Raw genomic sequence first — 18,303 nt, 5'->3', positions numbered from 1 at the left:
TGCCTAAAAGCTTTAGCTCTGCCACACTGTTTGTACCATTATAGGTACTTCGTATAGGGAAGGGGTTATTGCTGTGTGCTGGAATCTTTACGGAACAATTAGAAATCGTGTCAGGTATTTACACTATCTAACTTAAGCATTTTAATTCAGTAGCCTATTTCTCCTTAAAGAGAATCTAGGCTCCATATTTAGATAATCTCATTCTCTAGAAGAACATACCTGTCACCACTGGCCGTGTACAGCCCCTGGGATTTCAGTTCAGGCACTTACATTACGTGTCAAGAAATTAGACAATATTCTCTTACACTCCCTGATCTACAGTACCAAAAAAATAGAAATAAAAAAATTGGGCATAGGGTGCAAAGTTAAAAATACATTTCTAATCTGTGATACTCTTTTCCCCCAAAAAAGTGCTTCAGGCACTTCCATGGCCAAAACAAGTACAGAAGTCAGTTTTCTATATTCTTTTTTCATTTACATTCCTTGAATGAGGAAAATAATAAACCATTTAAAAAATTATCTGCTAATCCTATTTTGATTGCAAGCTTAATGTTTCTCAGTATTGTGCAAATAAGCTTATAAAAAGCTACTATCACAGTTTAATAATACACATCAGTGTTTAAGTATTTTCATTCCAATAAAAACACAGCATTATAATAAAATGAATATGAATTTAGGTTCTGTGTTTCTTTTGACTTCAGGAAATACATTGCATGTCCGGGTGTTTTTCACCTTGATTTGTCCTTCCTGTTTGTTCAAACAAACAGTACGTGCAATGTTCGTGGTCCTGAATGCTGAGCCTTATTATTCTACATTTGAGCGCAGCTCTCCAGCTGGGTGTTTGGATGGCAAGGTACATACAGCACATACTCTCAGAAATGCAGATTTTTCCCTTTTCTATTTATTTTTGAAATTTACCCAAGAAAACAAAATACTTCCAAAGCAAAATGAATTTTAAGATTGTACTTCACAGCAGGTGTCAGTTTGAGGTATTTAATTTAAGCTGCTGTCATGTTGCTTCTGTTTTACGATCACCTCCACCCAGATTTTCAGTGGGACAGTTTGAGACTGTTCAATAAATCTTCATGAATATCTTAAATGACTGCTCCAGATGATACACATACGAGCCAATTCTAGATTAAGTTGCTGAAGTTACGTTCTTAATGCTGTATTTAGACTCTTAAATACTGGCCTGCTTATTCAGAAGTGCTGCTGCTCTGGTTAAATATGGAAGGCCTTGGGAGTATCTACCTACAGAGTTCTTGCTCTTCAGATTAGTGTAGTTGTCCAAACACTGATTTCTAAGCCAGCATTACCAGTTTATTTTACTAGGGTAATACCTATAACAAAACAGTGTCTTCAGGATTTCTGATGCAGTAGATTGGTTATCTGGGACCGATGAAATATGTTTAGAACTTGTGCACAAGAACAGATTTTTGTGTTTTGGGACCATATTGAGGATATCCCTAACTAGAGAGAACAGTCTACTGACTGACTTTTAACTTTAGGATCAAGACTTCTGGAAAAACAGTATTGGCAGGTGCATAGATAAGCAAAGGAATTAATTACCTGAAAGTTTTGGGGGCTTAACATACATATGTTTTTAAGACTTTTTCTGAACTAGGAATTCTCACCCCTTAAAATTTCTTTCAGTTCTACAGTATTAATGCAAGTCAAAATCAGAGCTAGGAAAATCAAATAAATATATATATTTAGCAGCTCTAATATTATACCAGTGATGTATATGCTAAGTAGCGTATCTAACTTCATTCTCTGTGCCAAAGCACGTTTGTTCTCTAAAATTAAAATGAATATGTTCTCACTTAAGACTTGTCCAAAAGTACTTTTACTGTATGGTCTGATGTATTTACATTTCAGTGTTCAGGACTGTATAGATATTTACCGATTTTTTTTAATTTTTTTTGGGGGGGGGGGGGGGGGGGGGGGGGGGGAGTTTCAGTAACTCTGGATGACAACTTCCCCTTCAAATGTCTAATTTATTGTTCTTTGTTATTTTGTCCAAGTTATTCATACGCAAGCCTCCTAGACTTGCCTCATAAGTCAATCTTGCCAAGCCTTTAATCATCTCCATAATGTGTCTGGTTTGCTGCCAGTTCATGAAAGTATGTTCTTGAGCTGAAGTATTCCTGTATGGATGCAGTAAATGCTGTTGAGTCTTTTTCATTTTTAAATACATATGTAGCTGAGAAGTAGGTGTGTCTTTGCCACAGGAACTGTTCTTGGTGCATTTTAGGCTCAATTTAGCTGGCTTACATGGCTAATTTTGTGATTTTAACTTTAAAGCACTTTTTGTTGTCAGGTTGACTGTTCTCAGATGTCTACAAGATATAGCTCATCGTTACCACTAATGACACCGTGTAAAGTAACCAACCTATTTTAAGTGTCTACTTTAAGGCTTTATCCTTCATTTTTTTATAGAGCTAAAATTGTAGTAAGTCGTATGTTTTAAGCTCCTCATCTATGATAGTTGTAGTTTCAGCAAGGGGCTTGTGATTATAGTATGTCTTCACTAAAATGAGAATGACTTGAAGCTTAGATGTTGGCAAGGATGATAGTTTAGAGCATCTATTATACCTAATTTTAAGGTTATTACTGCAAACATTAACACTGAACACCCGAACACATTTGGGTACTTTTAAATCTGTGAATGCTTTATTATGAAATCAGCTGTCACGTTCTAGTCTTAGATCACATTTTTTATTTAGGTCAGTTTTAAGGAAAAAAATAGTTAAAGTTTTCATTTGGGAAATGATTTTTTTTTTTTTCAAGCAAGCTTTTAAAAAATTAAGTTGATCAGCAAGGTTGAAGTTAGAGCCCCTTTTGCAGCCAGCCAAGACCATATTCTAAAGTGACTAGAAGCTTTATGGCTTGCAAGTTGTTTTTAACCCCCATCAGATAGTGCTACGTTTCTTCTGAATGTGAAGGGACATGTAAGGGAACATATTGTAAACATATTTGTGTTTTCTGAATTCAATACCTATGTCAGAATTAGAATTTTTTACCTTGTCTTACAGATCAGTACTTTAATGCATATGCCTAAAATTCAAAGGTGTTTAGCTGCTTAACTATGAACATCTATTTTAGAGTTTGTGGTAAAGATTAGGAGAATTGTATTTAATATTTAATAATAGTTTCTGACCATATAAGTATTTGCTTTTTGTGTAAGTGATGATATAAAAGCTTAGAGAGGTGACTGCACCGAGTTTCTGCAATTGCTCAGACAGAATAGTCTTTGCGTAAATTGTGTGGATATATTTAGAAGTCCTAAATACGTTGTGCCAAAAAAAATTATCCAACGATTTAGTGTTGGAAGTGGCTCTTCAGAGAAAGCTGCCAGCCTGCCATTCGTTCCACATTTAGATATACGGGGGGGAATACATCTGAAATGTGTTTTTGTATGACATTGTCAAAAAGCCCTAGCACTAACTGCATCCTCTAGATAGGATACTTCATGCTTCTACTGTATTGTGTATTTTTATAAAATTCAGAAATAAGAAGTGCTTTTCTGTGAACTGGCTTACATAGTCTTAACTTCTGAGGTGACAATTTCTGTCAACGCTGTATACCCCTGAATCTGTGGACGGTTGCACCAAAAACATTTTCAGTTCTTCCCTGAAGGAATGCAGATGCGATTACAGCACTGGGAAGGTAGGTCAACCAAGATGCAAATACTTCTACAGTTAAAAAGAGATGAAAAGCTAGCGTGAGCATCTGGAGTGCTTGGGAGAAGTTAACTTTACCAGCTCTGGGAAAAGCTCGTGTTATGTTGTGACATTCCACTGAGGCATGGACCTTCTGACACAGCCACAGTTTGTTTGCTTCTTAGTACACGATTGATGAGCCACGGAGGTGAGGGAAATGCAAAATATTTTACAGGAATTCATCCTTGGCAAAAGGGTTTTTTTTTGGAATTAGGATGGTTTAAAAAAAAATAACACATGCACTTATGTATCAGTGTCTTCATATTAGTGATAATCTGTTGTTCCATTCTTTCAACATGCTTGATAAGCAGTTTTTTTAAAAACAACCTGGAAAAACCTTTAAAACAATATGGAAGTAGTTCTGCTTCCATGTGCATGGAAAGCTCTGTAAAGCCATCGTGTTTGGTGGGAGTACTTCTCGTGCTTGTCGCAGAGATGCTGGAAAACCACAGCGCAGGTTCCCTGATGGAGCTGGATGTGCTGTAATAGTGTTGTCCCCTTTCAAAGCACTGTGGATGTTTTTCTGCAGCAGAACTTTCTAGAAACCTTTGTGGATGTGACCTACATTATTGACATACTTAAATTCTGCTTTGAAATGAAAGCTTCATATTTGCATAAGTTATCCTTGTGCTCTTTAAAAACATGATGTATGTTTTTGGGGAACATAAAGCAGAATTTTAGCATTATGAAGCTTAGTTGCACAAAACTTTAAAATGAACCTTTTACTCAAAAAACATCTCGCTCCTTTTGAGGTAATTACATTTCAGAAAGCATTGCAGTACAGTACATAGTTCATCAGTGTGAGTTGGAATCGATCTTACAAGTTTGAAGCACTGGTTACCTCGGTGTTAGCCAAGCACACAAGTGGATAGTGACATGTGGGTTGTGAGACAGCAGAGTATAGCTCCTGTATTGAAATTCTAAATTCACAACAATTTTATATTGTATGGGGCACGTCTAATTTGTTTTCGCTGCCAGAAATAAAGTAATACACTTCAAAGAAACAAAACTCTTTAGACAGTTCATTTCTATGAAGCTAATAAAAGTGTTGAGGATAGGGAAAGCTTATTGCTGCTTCCAGCAGCACATGACCTTTCAGTTTGGTAATACAAAACTTGCAAAACGGAGTGGTGCAAGGGCAAAGTTACATTAACCATGTCAGCCAGTGAAGCAGTTTACAAAGGAGTCACAAACACATTATGTTGTACTTCTCCACTTCCCCAAGGTGTCCCCAAAAGGTCTGTGATCAAGTGAGCCACTATTAGGGATTAACAGTGATGGAGCCCTTTCTTAAAAGCTTCTGCTCTCCAGAGCGAGGTTAAAGTATGTTGACAGCTCCTTACAGACTCTCAGCATGGCTGAGGCTGGCAGGAGCCCATCTGCTCCATCCCCTGCTCCAGCAGGGCTGCCCAAAGCAGGCTGCCCAGGACCATGTCCAGGCAGCTTTTGAATATCTTCAAGGAGGAGACCCCACAGCTTCTCTGGGCAACCTGTGCCAGTGCTCAGTCACCTGCATGGCATAAAGTGTGGCGTGGTGTTCAGAACCTCCTGTGTTCCTGTTTGTGCCCACTGCTACGTGTCCTGGCACTGGGCACCCCCAGATGGTTATTTATCTCAATGTTGAATGAGCAATGATTAAAAAATAAGTAAGAAAATCTTCCCTAGTGAGCCTGCAACGATCAAATGTCACACGTAGAGTTTTGTCCATATTTTACTAATGCCTGCTCTTTTACCCCGTTGGCTACAAAGGTGGCAAAATCTGGTTTCTGTTTACTCAGCACAGGGTTTTGCAAGAGCGCTTACTACCTACCAAGTGGCTTTTCAAGTCAGCTGAATTTAAGACTTGATTAAAAATTATGATGAGATACCTTCTCATGCATCTGCTAGGGGACAGTGGGGAACAGATGCAGCATTGTCACAGCTCACACCTTCTATACAAAGCAAGCTTGCTAGGGTAAGCAGCTTCTTTTCATAGGTGCTATTGAGAAATAAACCTGCAAGGGCATGGAAGCTGGTGAGTCACTTCGGTTTCATTCTTCTGCTGCTTAGGACAGCCAGAGAACTGAATGAAAGCTAAGCAGTCCCCAAGTGAGGTTGCTGGGAACTCAAGTACTACTGGAGATTTGTTGGCACTCAAACCACATCACCCCACACAGTTAGTGGCACTTTGAGACATGGCAGGAAATGAGAGAAACCTAGTTTTTAATTTCTCATTGAAATTATCTAAAGTTTTCCCAAAAAATCATCAAATCAACATAGCAGACTGTTTACCCCATGAAAAGCCATTACTCTTAAGAGTTGCATGAGGGAGGGAGCTTAAAAAATGGCTTCTCCCTCTCTTTCCCAGCATTGTATCACATTGACTAAACTTTCTAAGGAGGAAAGTCAAACATTAGTTTCATCGTGGCTTATTTTGCAGAGCTGTTAACAAGTCATGGTTTCTGACTCATAGAAAACACCTCTTTCAAAGCTTGCTTTTTCATAACCCAAACGTGAGGAGTACCTGCTTGCTGTAGGACGTAGTTTGAAATTAATCTCTGTTCGGCTGGACTGGCATGGGAGGTGTGGGTCAGAAAACTGCTGTCCCTTTATGTATGTACTGGCTGCAGCTTTAATGAATTTTAATGGTCATGGGATGGGTGTGATGTATTTCATCCTACTCTGCTGAGTTACTACAGTGCAACCAGAGAGGAGATAATAATAAAATCCTGTAATCGTGCTTTTAGTGTGATACGGTCCAGCCAGAAAGCCTTGCAAGTAGAGGAGATTAAGGTTTTACACAAACTATTTTCAGTCTCTGAAGGTATTCCAGAAAGGCCAAAGAGGTTTCAAGCAATCTTTTTTTTTTTGTCTGTACAACTTGGGTGCATTAGAAAACGCAGGAGGAAATGTCTTAAGCATAAAATTGGTGAAAACATTTATGATTTATTACAATAGCTTCTATTATCTTCAGTGAAAATATTTGTAAGGTGTGATGGTAACTTTTTATTAATCTCAGTACTTGCAAAAATGTTCTCTGTAAGGTTGATAATCTGTTAGTACGCTTTGTGACATTTTCTTTCACAGCTTAACTTTAATTTTGCAACCTTTAACCATTTAGTGTTGACCATTTGAAACTCAAGTCTTTATGCAAACGGTCTCAGATTAATGACTCAGAAACCAGGGAGTGCAGTCTCAGCAGGGGACTGAGTGCCTAGGCAAGATACTTAGCAAAGCACTAAGAAAATGCTTTCTTTCATATGAGGTGACTGTTCTTCTCTTCCTGTAGTTCCCCAGCCTACTCACTATTTAACTTCTGCATGAGATTAAATTGAAGGAGACTAATGGCTGGAGGAGCTCATTAAACAACCGAATGTTGAGTTCTGCTGTGGATCTTTAAAACTGATTCAAGCAGATCCTCTAAAGGAAACAGGCTATTATAGAGATATACAGAATATACATATACATCCGTATATACAGAAGAGTTCTTTGTAGTGCATCTCTAGTTTTATATTTGGATGCTATTAAACTTACTGTTAATAAATTAAAGTATCTTAAGCTCTTGTATTACTGTCCATCTCCAGAGTGTCTGAGCGTGCAGCCTTTAGCCAGGCACCTATGTCTTCTATCAAGTTTCCTGTTAAAAAGTACAGAATTTGTATTCCAATACTAAGGATTTTGTTCTCTTTTAGGATCGAAATAGAATGTATGACAGTCTGAATATGCACTCTTTGGAAAACTCCCTTATTGACATTATGAGAGCAGAGCATGATCCACTTAAAGGTATGTTATTATGCTAAATAAAGAAAAAAGGGTCATCCATTCTGCATATTTGAATTAACACTTATTGCTAATTTAGATTCTAGGTTCATATTAAAATAGCAAATGAATTATTAACTCATACAAAAGGTCAATCTCGATCTGTATTTTACTGAAAACATTGGTATACAGTTGATTAAAACTTAACTTAAACTTAAGCTTTAGTATCTTCACAGGTATTTCTTCCTCTCCGCAAGAAATTCATAGTTAGATTTATTTGAAATTGACTTTTCTGCTGCAGGAAGTTCTACCTCAGTTTGTAAAGAGACACTGATCTGTTGGAGCTAGCCAAGAGAAGGTGGGAGGGGAGTCAAAACACTTTTTAATCCACTTTTTTTAATCTCTTTCTTTGCAGTGGAAGTTGGTAAGAAAATTAAGTCCACTGATAAAGTCAATTTTTGTCCTTTCAAATATATTTATTAAAGCCCATGGAGGATAACTGCATATAGTTGTCCATTTTCTGTTAGTCTGAAGCAGTCCAGAAGTACACTTGGCTTTAGCAGGCAGGTTCCTCTTACCCTTCTGGGCTCTGTTGAAATAGCAAATATTTGTGGACTTCAGTTTTAATTCCTCTTTTCACTGTGCAGTAAGTCATTCTTTGGAATTCTGTTTTTCCATACTTATTCTCAGGTGGATTTTACCATTGAACCTTGCGGCAGGGAACCCAAGCCGTTTTATTTGGCCTGATCAGATGTTACTTTATTTGTGGTATTATAACTGGACTAACACAATCTAGCTGTAAAACTACCAAATATGTCAGGATTGCTATGCAGAATTATGTCTCAGTATTAAAGCAATCCAAAGAAAATCACATATTTTTATAGTTATTTACTCCCATCCATTCTCTGTTTCTAGAGACTTCTAAGCTTAATATATACTACATTAGCACATACGGGCCTGTGCTCTCCTGATGTGGAAGACACTTTGTTTGTCTGCTCATTTTTCTAAAAATGTTTGTAATCAGTTGGAAGATCGGTAGTATTTAGCCTGTAATAGTATGATTTACAGTGTAAAGCCAAAAGGTTGTTTTGTGTGTTTTTTTCTCAAAACTAAAAATTTCTGCAAAGATCAGTAAGTAGGTAACATCTGCTTAGCCAGTTAATTTTTCCTCCTCATTAGATTGGCAGCTGAAATTAAATTTTCATAGATGTTCTTTAATCTGACTTCTTGTTTCATAATATCAACAGAAAGTGAATTCCAGTTTCAACAATTTTATCATTGAAGTCCACTAGTAAATTCAGTTTCTGTCTATTCTACGTGTTAACAATACATTACTAAGTAACACGCAGAGGTCAAAACCTGTGAACGTTAGCCTGGTGGTAACTGCTATGAACTAAAAGCAAGTGCATGTCATCAAAGACAAGGTAACTAGTTAGCTCATCCCTGTTTCAAAGCATTGTTTCTTCAATTTGCCACACTCAGGTGGTGACTAATATTACTTTGGTTATCTGAAGGCAAGTAAGTCTACAATCAGGCTAGATATTAAAAGGTAAAGCTATTGTAGGCTTAGAATTAGAGAATGCAGATCCTCTGTCATAATATACTGCCAGTGACATCTCTCACATTCCTGAAAACCAGTCAGTTTCTTCACTTGCGTGCACACTGACATGACAAATGGAAGTGGTTGCTTTGTTTCCCCACCATCTCGCTGTCTTCATTTTGGTTTTATAATGCAGAAGAGTTTTTGGAGGCATAGCAAACACAGAAATGACCTATTTTTATTAATCTCATCATTTTTTGTTACGATACACTACATGAAAACTATATCTTTCCAATAATAATTTTTCAGTGAGAATAAGACAAGACAAAGCTTTAGGATGAAGTCAAATATGTCCATATATAGACATTTTTGAAAAACTCAGTAAAGGTTCCATAGTTATTCTGTGCATTCTAGGGACATGAGTGTATGGTTTCAGTCTGCAGTTGACAGACTTTCTATTTTTTTAACAGTTTCACCATCACAATGAAAATTCTGCTAAGTTTTATGTTTGAACTAAAACAGATGGAAGCCATAGATAGTGATGAATTCAAAGGAAATTCTTTTTTTTTTTTTGTTTGAGTGCCAGAGAACAATGCACGCACCAACTGAATTTAAATGGAATAATCGTGTGCTGTTATTTAAGTAGGTTGTTGAAGATCTTTTTTATTTCCTTTGGAAGTTATTATTTCAATTGAAAAAGCTACACTATTAGCAAAAAGACAAGAGAAATGTTCCTTATTGAATTTACTGACTGACAGTGGGAAGCAGAGAACACATCCAAGAATAGCTTTTCAGTTCCTCCCTATCCCTCTCCTGTTTAGTCACCATTAGTTGGCATTTTTGTAACTTCCTAACAAGTTTAACTTTTTTCTTCTACAAACTGTGAAACGCTAATTTTGTTATTTCAGTCCCTCTGGGTTTTCTTTTCACCACAGCAAATCTGACACTTATGTAAGAACCTGCTTGCATAATGCACAGGACTGAGAATATAACTAGCTCTTACTTTTTATTCTTATTAATATATGACATGCTTTGCTGTAACTGAAGAATATTTTTATAACTAGAGAATATTTTTATGGCAAGTTTTTAACTAAATCTAAGCACACTAAGACAATGCATCTTTTATATCTGACCACAGCAGTAAAATGAAAGTCCCTGGAATTTTAAGCACGTGTTTCAGATTTAGCTGCTTACAATATCTGGAGTATGACTAAGCATCTTGTCTCAGATTTTGCACAATGCAGAACAGACACTGTGTGTGCTAGCTCACAGCTTTAAGTTTTGCATTTGAAGACTCATTTTAGAAGGAAGTCAGATTTCACAATTTTTGCTTTCATGAACTTGAAAAACCTTTATTTCAAATATGATTCACTGAAAGCTAAATTTATGCCTGCCAAAAGTTGTTTATAGATGTATAGTTTCAGCTTCACTTAGACTAAGTTTAGTCATAACTACAGAAGAGATCAAAAGAAAGAAGTGATTTTTAGCATTCAGTAAGACAGTTTTTCAAGGTAGAGGTGTACTTGAATTCACTAGTGATTGCAGCAGAAATCCTGATCATACTAAAACTAATCTTTCCCATGCTGTTTTCTCAAAATCCATTTTATAAAAAGATATTTAACATGGCCTTTTCCAATCAATACAATACAAACGGAAGTTAAAAATAGTAAAGGTTAAAATAAATTAATTTGGTTTTACACCATTATTCCTAAATACCTTTTAAATTTTATTAACCCTTAAAATATTGGAGGCTAGACAAAAATATTGGAATATTAGTTGTGTAATTATTTTTCAGACATAACACTTGTGTACTTCTTTTTTTCTTTAAACTACTTTCCCCCAAATATGAGTCCTTCCTGATGTCAAGATGTAGCAAACTTGAGTTCTAGACGTTTTAGAAGCAAGAAAGCCAAAACATTTGCACTTAAAGAGATTATGGAAAAAAATGTAAAAGAACAGGTTACGTTTTTAATAGAATGTGTTCAAATTGAGAAGCAGATGATTTAATGAGATTTATTATCTACTGTATCTACTAGAAACATGGTTCTAGTAAAGATGATGATGATTTCCATGTAATTTAATGGTTTCTCGTGTGTAAGGCAAGAGTGTTGATGCTTTTCTCAATTTACAATTCTTTTGTTTTTCCTAATCAGCTCTCCTATAGCTCTGCGAGCTATATATAAGACAATACAGAACTTGAATTAGTCATACCTATGCTAGTAGGAGTAACAAGGAGGAGTACAAAGTTTATAGGAAAAACAAGTCCAATTTCTCTTCATGCTTTTTTTGTGAGGGGAGAGAAAAGCTTTTTTTAGGAAAGCTACAAAAATACTTTTTTCTGTATAGCTAGTAATAATATAATAAAAGTGAAACACTAATGTTTGGCTTACCTGTTGGGGAAGAATAACATGATGCACCTAGAAGCCTTTATGTTGCTCTTTCCTATTTTTATTTTCCTATTCAGTTAGTTTAGTTAAGCTTTTCAGGTGCTCTGCATGTTTCTTTTAAAAGCAACCTGCCAGAGCATGCCCAGTGAAGTATAAAAAAAAAAGGTGATGGTGACTGAACAGCACAGTAGAAAACATTTTCTTCCTTTGGACATGACAATTTTTGTTTTCAAATGAATTTGTTTTATATTTTGTTAGGAAGCAGTAACATTTAAAATTATGCAGTTGCTTCCTAGAGTAAATTAAATTGTGCTCAGAAAAGAGTTTCTAAGGCTGAACAAAAGAGCAAGGAAGGAAAGACTTCACTTTTTGTCATATAAAAGGCTTGAAATTCTAGTTAAAAGAATCTAATAATGTTTTCTGTAGGTTTCTTTCTTAGAAACTGTTTGTGAGAAAAAAAATATTCGTATTTGAGACTGATAGACTCATTTGCCTAAACAGACTTATTGTAGACAATGCGTTTGGCCTCATTAAAGCTTACATAATTCTTACACAAGCATGTGAAAGTGTAGTATCTAGGCTTTCTGTAACTAGGTGTTGTCCAAACATGGTTTTGTGCTGTTGTCTTAACTACACCGAATCAAAAACTGAGCTTTCTGAAACTGCTGCAGTCCTCAGCCATTTGCCGTCTGTTACGTAGTCTGGGAAAAAGCTTAACTTGGAAGCTCTTTCTCTTTTAATCAGGAGATCTACTGGAAAAAAAAAAAAAAAGGGAAGGTGGGAAAGGAACTTGGGATTCTCAGTCTCTTCATTCAATCATTAAGACTTTAAAAACAAAGAGAAAAAAAAGGTGGGGACAGACAATGAAACATCAAACACGTGAAACTGAGTCAGCAATATTTAAAGTGGTCGTTATAGGTTTAAATCTGTCCCAAATGTTTTAATATTTGGGGATTCCTAAAACGGCTGAATTAAATAGGAATCAAAAGTATGCATGTCCAATACTAGATACGAATTTGCCCTAAAATGAAAAGTGAGTAAGCAGAACTATGTCCGGATGCTCAGAAGAGGTTTATAAAAGAAATTAATATTGGCAGTGAAAATTAAAATACTAACAACAAAAGATTACAGAAATGTAACTAAATTTCTTACTCTTTCCTCATCATTTGGATGACATTTTCAAGACTTCTAAGTGGATGTAGTTGTTAAGCTGGCCCACCAAAATTTATTTACAAGCTTTTTATTTTTCTTCCCTTACGCAAGAACACGTTGTCAGAAATACGCACCAGCCAGTTGCGTTAACACTGATCACATTTAGATGCGGAAGAGGGGATTAAATTTCACAGAACACCAGTTACATAAGAAATGTCAGACATAACTGCTTCTCCACAGCGGTGCTATTTTGAATTTAGCCGTGATACGTGAGAATAATGAGTGGTAACGTGCTGAAGTTGCTAGACTCAGGCTTTCACAGAGAAAATTTCTGTAGTATGATACTTTATGATACAGTACTGGAATATCAGCCATCCTATTTTTTCCAAGTAGCACCAATACTGTGGTGCTAATTTTGGATGCTGCAGAGTTTAGTTCTGTAGACAGCCAGTGAAGTGATTACTTTTCATTTCTCAGGAATTAAATGCATCTATTATTTAAATAGTAGATATTCTGTAATTAATTCGTAGTTATTTTTAAGCTAGTATAGCATCTTTACATGTTATTAAAATTATTTTTAAGCAAGCAGAGACCACTGGAGTAACTAGTACAAGTATCGAACGGTTTTCACAAATCTAGATTACTGACACTGAAGTAAAATGAGAATAGATGGGGTTTGTGATGATGGCAGTTGTTAAACTGGTACATATTTTTAAAGGCATTGAACAACAAGCAATAGAAAGAGCTGAATAGGAAAAAATCCACGATAGAAGCAAAGTGAATTGGTATAAGATGGCGCTCCTTTGTTCTTTGTATTTTATGTGCTGCTATTTTACATGAAGTTTAATACTGTATACATCCGTTTTACACTTTTTAAACAGATTTGAGTTCTCTGAACTCTGTATAAGATTGATCTTGCACCTAATTCCACACATGAAGTTTTACAAATTTATTTATATCATTAAATTCAGGTGCACTCCATAGAAACGCTGCATTTTGCCACCTCAGATTATTCTGAGGTCTAAGAAACAAAGTTAGCAGTAGTTATATTTTGAAAAAGTAAGTAAATCTTCGATGTTAAATTTTTTTTTGAGATTGTACAGCCCAAGTGCTAGACAAGGTAGTCAATACAAATTTTAGGATCACCAGAATGACATGACTACAGTTAAATCACAAAATGTGATTTCATTGAAATAACCTTTTGAATAAGACCAAAAAGGTTACTAATTTTCCTCTTCTAACCCTCAAATCGTTATCTGAGCTAGCAAATTCTTCTTCATAACAGCAAGAGGAGGTCTCTGTGTTTGTGTGGTGCATCGGTTTGACACCAGAGTCCCAGGCCCAGTGGATTCAGGCAGAGAGCGCTCCTTAGCGCAGCTCCGTCCTCGTGACTTCTTGAGAAGTGCTTTATTATTTCAACTTTTTCAGCTTTGTGCCTTATGTTTCAGGTGCAGCTTATTCATGGAGCTAGAGAGAGTGGGGAAAAAAAAGGTGAAAATGCAAAAATACCATTTTTAAACCTGGAATCCCCTGTCTTCTAAAGCAGATTTCCTCTAGGTACTGACATCAGAGGGGTTCTCTGTCATGATAGGACTTAAATCTGAACTCTCTTTCTGCAGTACTTACGATAGGTATCTTTTGTCCCCTTTACTAAATGAAAAAAGAACAAAATTTAGAGACAAAGATCGTCACCAGAGTCTCAAGGAGATCCAAGCTGAGAAGATCATTTCTCACAATTTCTGTCGTTATTCGAGATAAATCACACCGTTCTGCAAGAAGCAGCTCACGGTGTTGCAATTATTTCTATAGCACCGTATATAAACAGGATGGTGACAGTAAATAATCCTGTAAAATCCTTGTCTGTTAGGCAAATGAGTATTACTTTCATAGACCACCTGAGAGGAGAAGCAAAGTGACCTCTTAAAAACCAGGCTGAGCAAACCAGTGGCAGCTCCCAGATTGCAGTTTAAGGATGGCGCCTTCTTAATTTCTTCCTTCTTGTACTAGAATGCATTTCTACAAGGGTAGAATATTTATTTTTCCAAGAAACATTAGGAGTAGCTGTAAATGCTTACCATGAGAGAAAAATTGGATTGTTTTATAAAACTGGGCATCCTGAAGTTACAGAAAATGAAGACAAAGGCTCCTGCAATGATTTTTTAATATCTTACCTGAGTCGTTTTAAAAGTTCTGTAAAATTTAGAGGAGACAGTAATAGTTCTTTCAGTTGGGTTCATCTGCCCTTTCCAAATCCTAAAAAAATAGGCAGAGTTCCTACCTAATTTTCAGCTGCACAAGTACCATCCATTCTAATAATAAGATCTGTTGGAAGAGAAATAGTATCTGGCTGTATAAAACGTTTTTTCTTTTTTTTTTTTTTTTTTTTTTTAAATCTTGCTGTTTTGAGTGTAAGAGTTAATATTTTTTTTTCTGTAGTTTTTGGTAGAAAATTCTCCTGTTTGATTCCTGCAGGGAACTATGTACTATTACTTAAATATTTTCTGCAAAAGGAGTTTTTATTTAACCCCAAAGGTGTGTCCTTTTAGACACAGAACTGCTATTTTGAGAAATTTCCAGTCTTGCTGCTAAACACATGGGTTCAGCAAGAGTAAAAAAAAAAAAAAAAAAATGATGGGAGTTGTTAGACAACTTTAATATATGGATTGCTGCTTTGGTTTTTATTTTCTTTTTTTCCTGTTTCTTTACAGAAAGCCTGAGCCTTATTAGCATATGACTATCTGCAGTGTCTTACTAATATTTACTTGCATCTTACAAGCCATCTGCATCTATATTCCCCTTTAAATCTGTGTCAGTTCTCAACATGCTTTGCTTTCTGCCTTTATTCTTGTCTCAGCAAACATTCTAGTTTCCTCCAAAAGATTTAAATGTTTGTTTCAGTATGTTTGTTATACAAGCTGAAGGATTATAAATAAGCAAGTATGTTGTAATAGCAAGATATATGGAAATGTAGTTTTTTGCACATCAAAGCACGCTTCTAAACACAGCAGCTATTGAAATTTTTTCTCTAGGTCAGTGTGCACTACTGGTATGTTTGCAGCTTCCTGTAAACAGAAAAAGTCTCCTTTAATAAAAAGGAATTTGTAGTGAAGAGGCACTTCAGCTATGCATTTTAAACCAGTCGTTTAGCTATTAAAGTAAAACATGTCACCAGTGTAGTAAAAGGCAACACTTGAAAAGTTCCATGTCAGGATATGAGCTTTTTCATGTAATATTTATTCAATAGGTGTTTGTCTGCGATAAAACGTGATGTATCATATTCTTTAAATTTCTTAATTTTGTAGATAAACCAGTACTCTAGATTTCCCAGACCTACTAAAAATACTACATGCAATGTTTACATTGGCTAATAAATTGTAATGCCTTAATATTAATTCCTGTTGACATGTTTTTTCTTACACTGATTCAGCAGAGAGGCCATAAAGCGCAGAAATGACCCTCTGTTAAGCAATGTGCATAGTACAGTTATTCACAATCGCTATGAAAGACAAGACTAAAGCAGTCAGCACTATTTCTGGGTGTCATGAAACAAAAAGTGGCTTTATCCTATTGGAGCTGATCCCAAAGCACATTGCAGATCTTATGACCAGAGAATTAAGGTTAAGAAGTCTGTTCTTGTCAGCTTTAACTTGGGTCAAGGGTATTGTTGGTTAATGTGCTTGGAGTTAAATATTAGCTCTTTATTTCCCATAGGCAAACTGGAAATAGAGTTTATATTTAAATTCTAAGAAGTGATTTTTCATTTCATTTCTTTTTTGTGTTATTATTTTCTAGTGTGATAACTAAAACTTGCATTTGTTTTGTTTTATTCTTTGTTTTTTTGTTTTCTTTTAAGGTCGCTTGAGTTATCCACATCCAGGGACTGACAATCTTCTGATGTTAAATGGTAAGTGCTAATCTTATAACAGTTCCTAATTAACTCTAGCTTAGTTTAAATCTGACGTGTTAGTATAAAATTGCACTATTATGTTCTGTTATTGAATTACTTGCCTCTAGTCCCCAACATTGATGGGACTAGTGCTTTCCATTTTTCAGAGCTGAATGGCAAGAGCTAATCTTGCAACAGCCTTTCATTATTTCTAGCTTATTTGAAATCTGAAATACTTAAAAGATGTACTATTCTTGTTTGTTCTTAAGCACATGAGCATAACATTCTCCAAAGCTCTGCTAAAAAACTATTAGACATGAATGAGAAAAATACGAAGGCCAGAAATGCATGCTTTTCTATCTTGTGTAGATAAATGGTGAACTATATACTTTTTACTACACTTCTGTGAAATAATATTTTATTTTTGTGGGTTTTTTTTTGGAACTGGCTCTGTCAAATAAGTTTCTAACTGCAAAATATGCTGAAGTTAGAGTTCATGTTCACGTTCCTCTCCCAGTAGGTCAAACTTCATGAACATCTGCTACTCAGTGAAGGCATGAACTTTAGCCTTTGTTCAAGGCTAAAGAAGGAAGCAGAGCTTGGTAATCCATCTAAGTCAATAATAAATCAGGGGTTTTGCACACAAATGTTTTCTACATAGGGAAAAATTAGAGCTGTAATACCATAGCTTCACTAGATAAGAAAAAGTGGAATCTGTTGTACACAAAGCAACTACATTTTTGTCATTGACTTCTAATTATTGGATAACGATGAGTCTAAATGTTACCAGTATAGACCTAATTATAAAAAAGTACAAACAGAATAGTTACTTCAGGTTTGTGGGTCTGTGGAGCTCTTTTTTGATCTTGTTGCCTTACCCTCCTACACAGTCACTTACACTTGTGCAATTGGGTATAAATTGTAAAACAAACAAAAAAATAATTTCCATTATGTGACACTGTGAGTAAATGTTTAAAATTTTAAGGATATTCCTATTTGGCTGTCCATCCACTAAAAATAAGTCTCGCACAATGGACATTTGAAGAATCAGGTCCTTTTTTTATTGGATAGTTAAGATAATGGAGTACCTTGGAAAGCAAAAATAGCTATTTACTACTGAAATAAAGTTCATGTTTAGCCCACACAATCCATATTCCTGATTTCTGGTTGGAAATTAGATTGAATGTAGATGTGCTTGATGTTAGGACATTTACAACAACTAACTTTCTGTATTTAACTGCAACTCTACAGCCTATCCTACAAGCTGGTTTCTTGGGTGGTATCTGTTCTGTTGTGATTACCTGCTGATTTATAATGAAACATTAGGTGGGAAGGTATTAATATTGAGCAGTCTTACGAGCAGCTGAAATATTTCAAAGCAAGAAACATTTTAAATTTGTTTGCTTTAATGCTTAGGATGGTGAGCTCTTTTTGTTGTACTGCATGCTAGAAGAATAAGTGGGAAGTGTTGTTACACTATCTGGGAAAAAAGGTTGTTGCTTTTATTGGTGACATTGGAAAAATGTGTCTCTATGGTGACAGACTAACCTGAAAAGCCTACCACAGAGGTAGAATATGTACTAAAGAATACCTTGGTTTGTTATTAATGCTGGCGGGGTTTCCACAGCTGTTTGGAAGGTAGCACTCAGTGAAAGTGCTGTCCTTTTTAAAAGCTGCAATACTACAAACAACCTTCAGTAAGTGAGATAAAAATAACAATTTGACTGTCTAAAAGGCAGGTGCCTAATTTTTAAGTATGCCCTGTAGAATTTGATTCAGAGCCCTGTTTTGGACACCGAAGCTCTCTGTAACGCACGTGGAGAGTCTGAGTGCCATCATGTATACTGGTGGGGCCACCTGAAGCTGGAGCTTCTAAAC

The 18,303-nt window shown here is 35.8% G+C and overlaps 1 protein-coding gene across 3 annotated transcripts in view; it reads left to right on the top strand.

The window, feature by feature from the left end:
• The window catches only part of CPEB2 (cytoplasmic polyadenylation element binding protein 2), a 54,917-nt gene that overhangs the window by 7,449 nt on the left and 29,165 nt on the right, over positions 1–18,303 (top strand). For all 3 annotated transcript variants that reach the window (XM_035547195.2, XM_035547194.2, XM_050710389.1), the window contains exons 3-4: positions 7,394–7,484; positions 16,393–16,443. In XM_035547195.2, the coding sequence (XP_035403088.1) occupies positions 7,394–7,484; positions 16,393–16,443 (142 nt within the window). The remainder of the gene's footprint in view (positions 1–7,393; positions 7,485–16,392; positions 16,444–18,303) is intronic.

Source organism: Cygnus atratus, chromosome 4, assembly GCF_013377495.2.
Source record: "Cygnus atratus isolate AKBS03 ecotype Queensland, Australia chromosome 4, CAtr_DNAZoo_HiC_assembly, whole genome shotgun sequence".
Lineage (NCBI taxonomy): Eukaryota > Metazoa > Chordata > Aves > Anseriformes > Anatidae > Cygnus > Cygnus atratus.
Note: the sequence above shows the minus strand (reverse complement) of the source record. Positions and strands in the feature narration are given on the sequence as shown.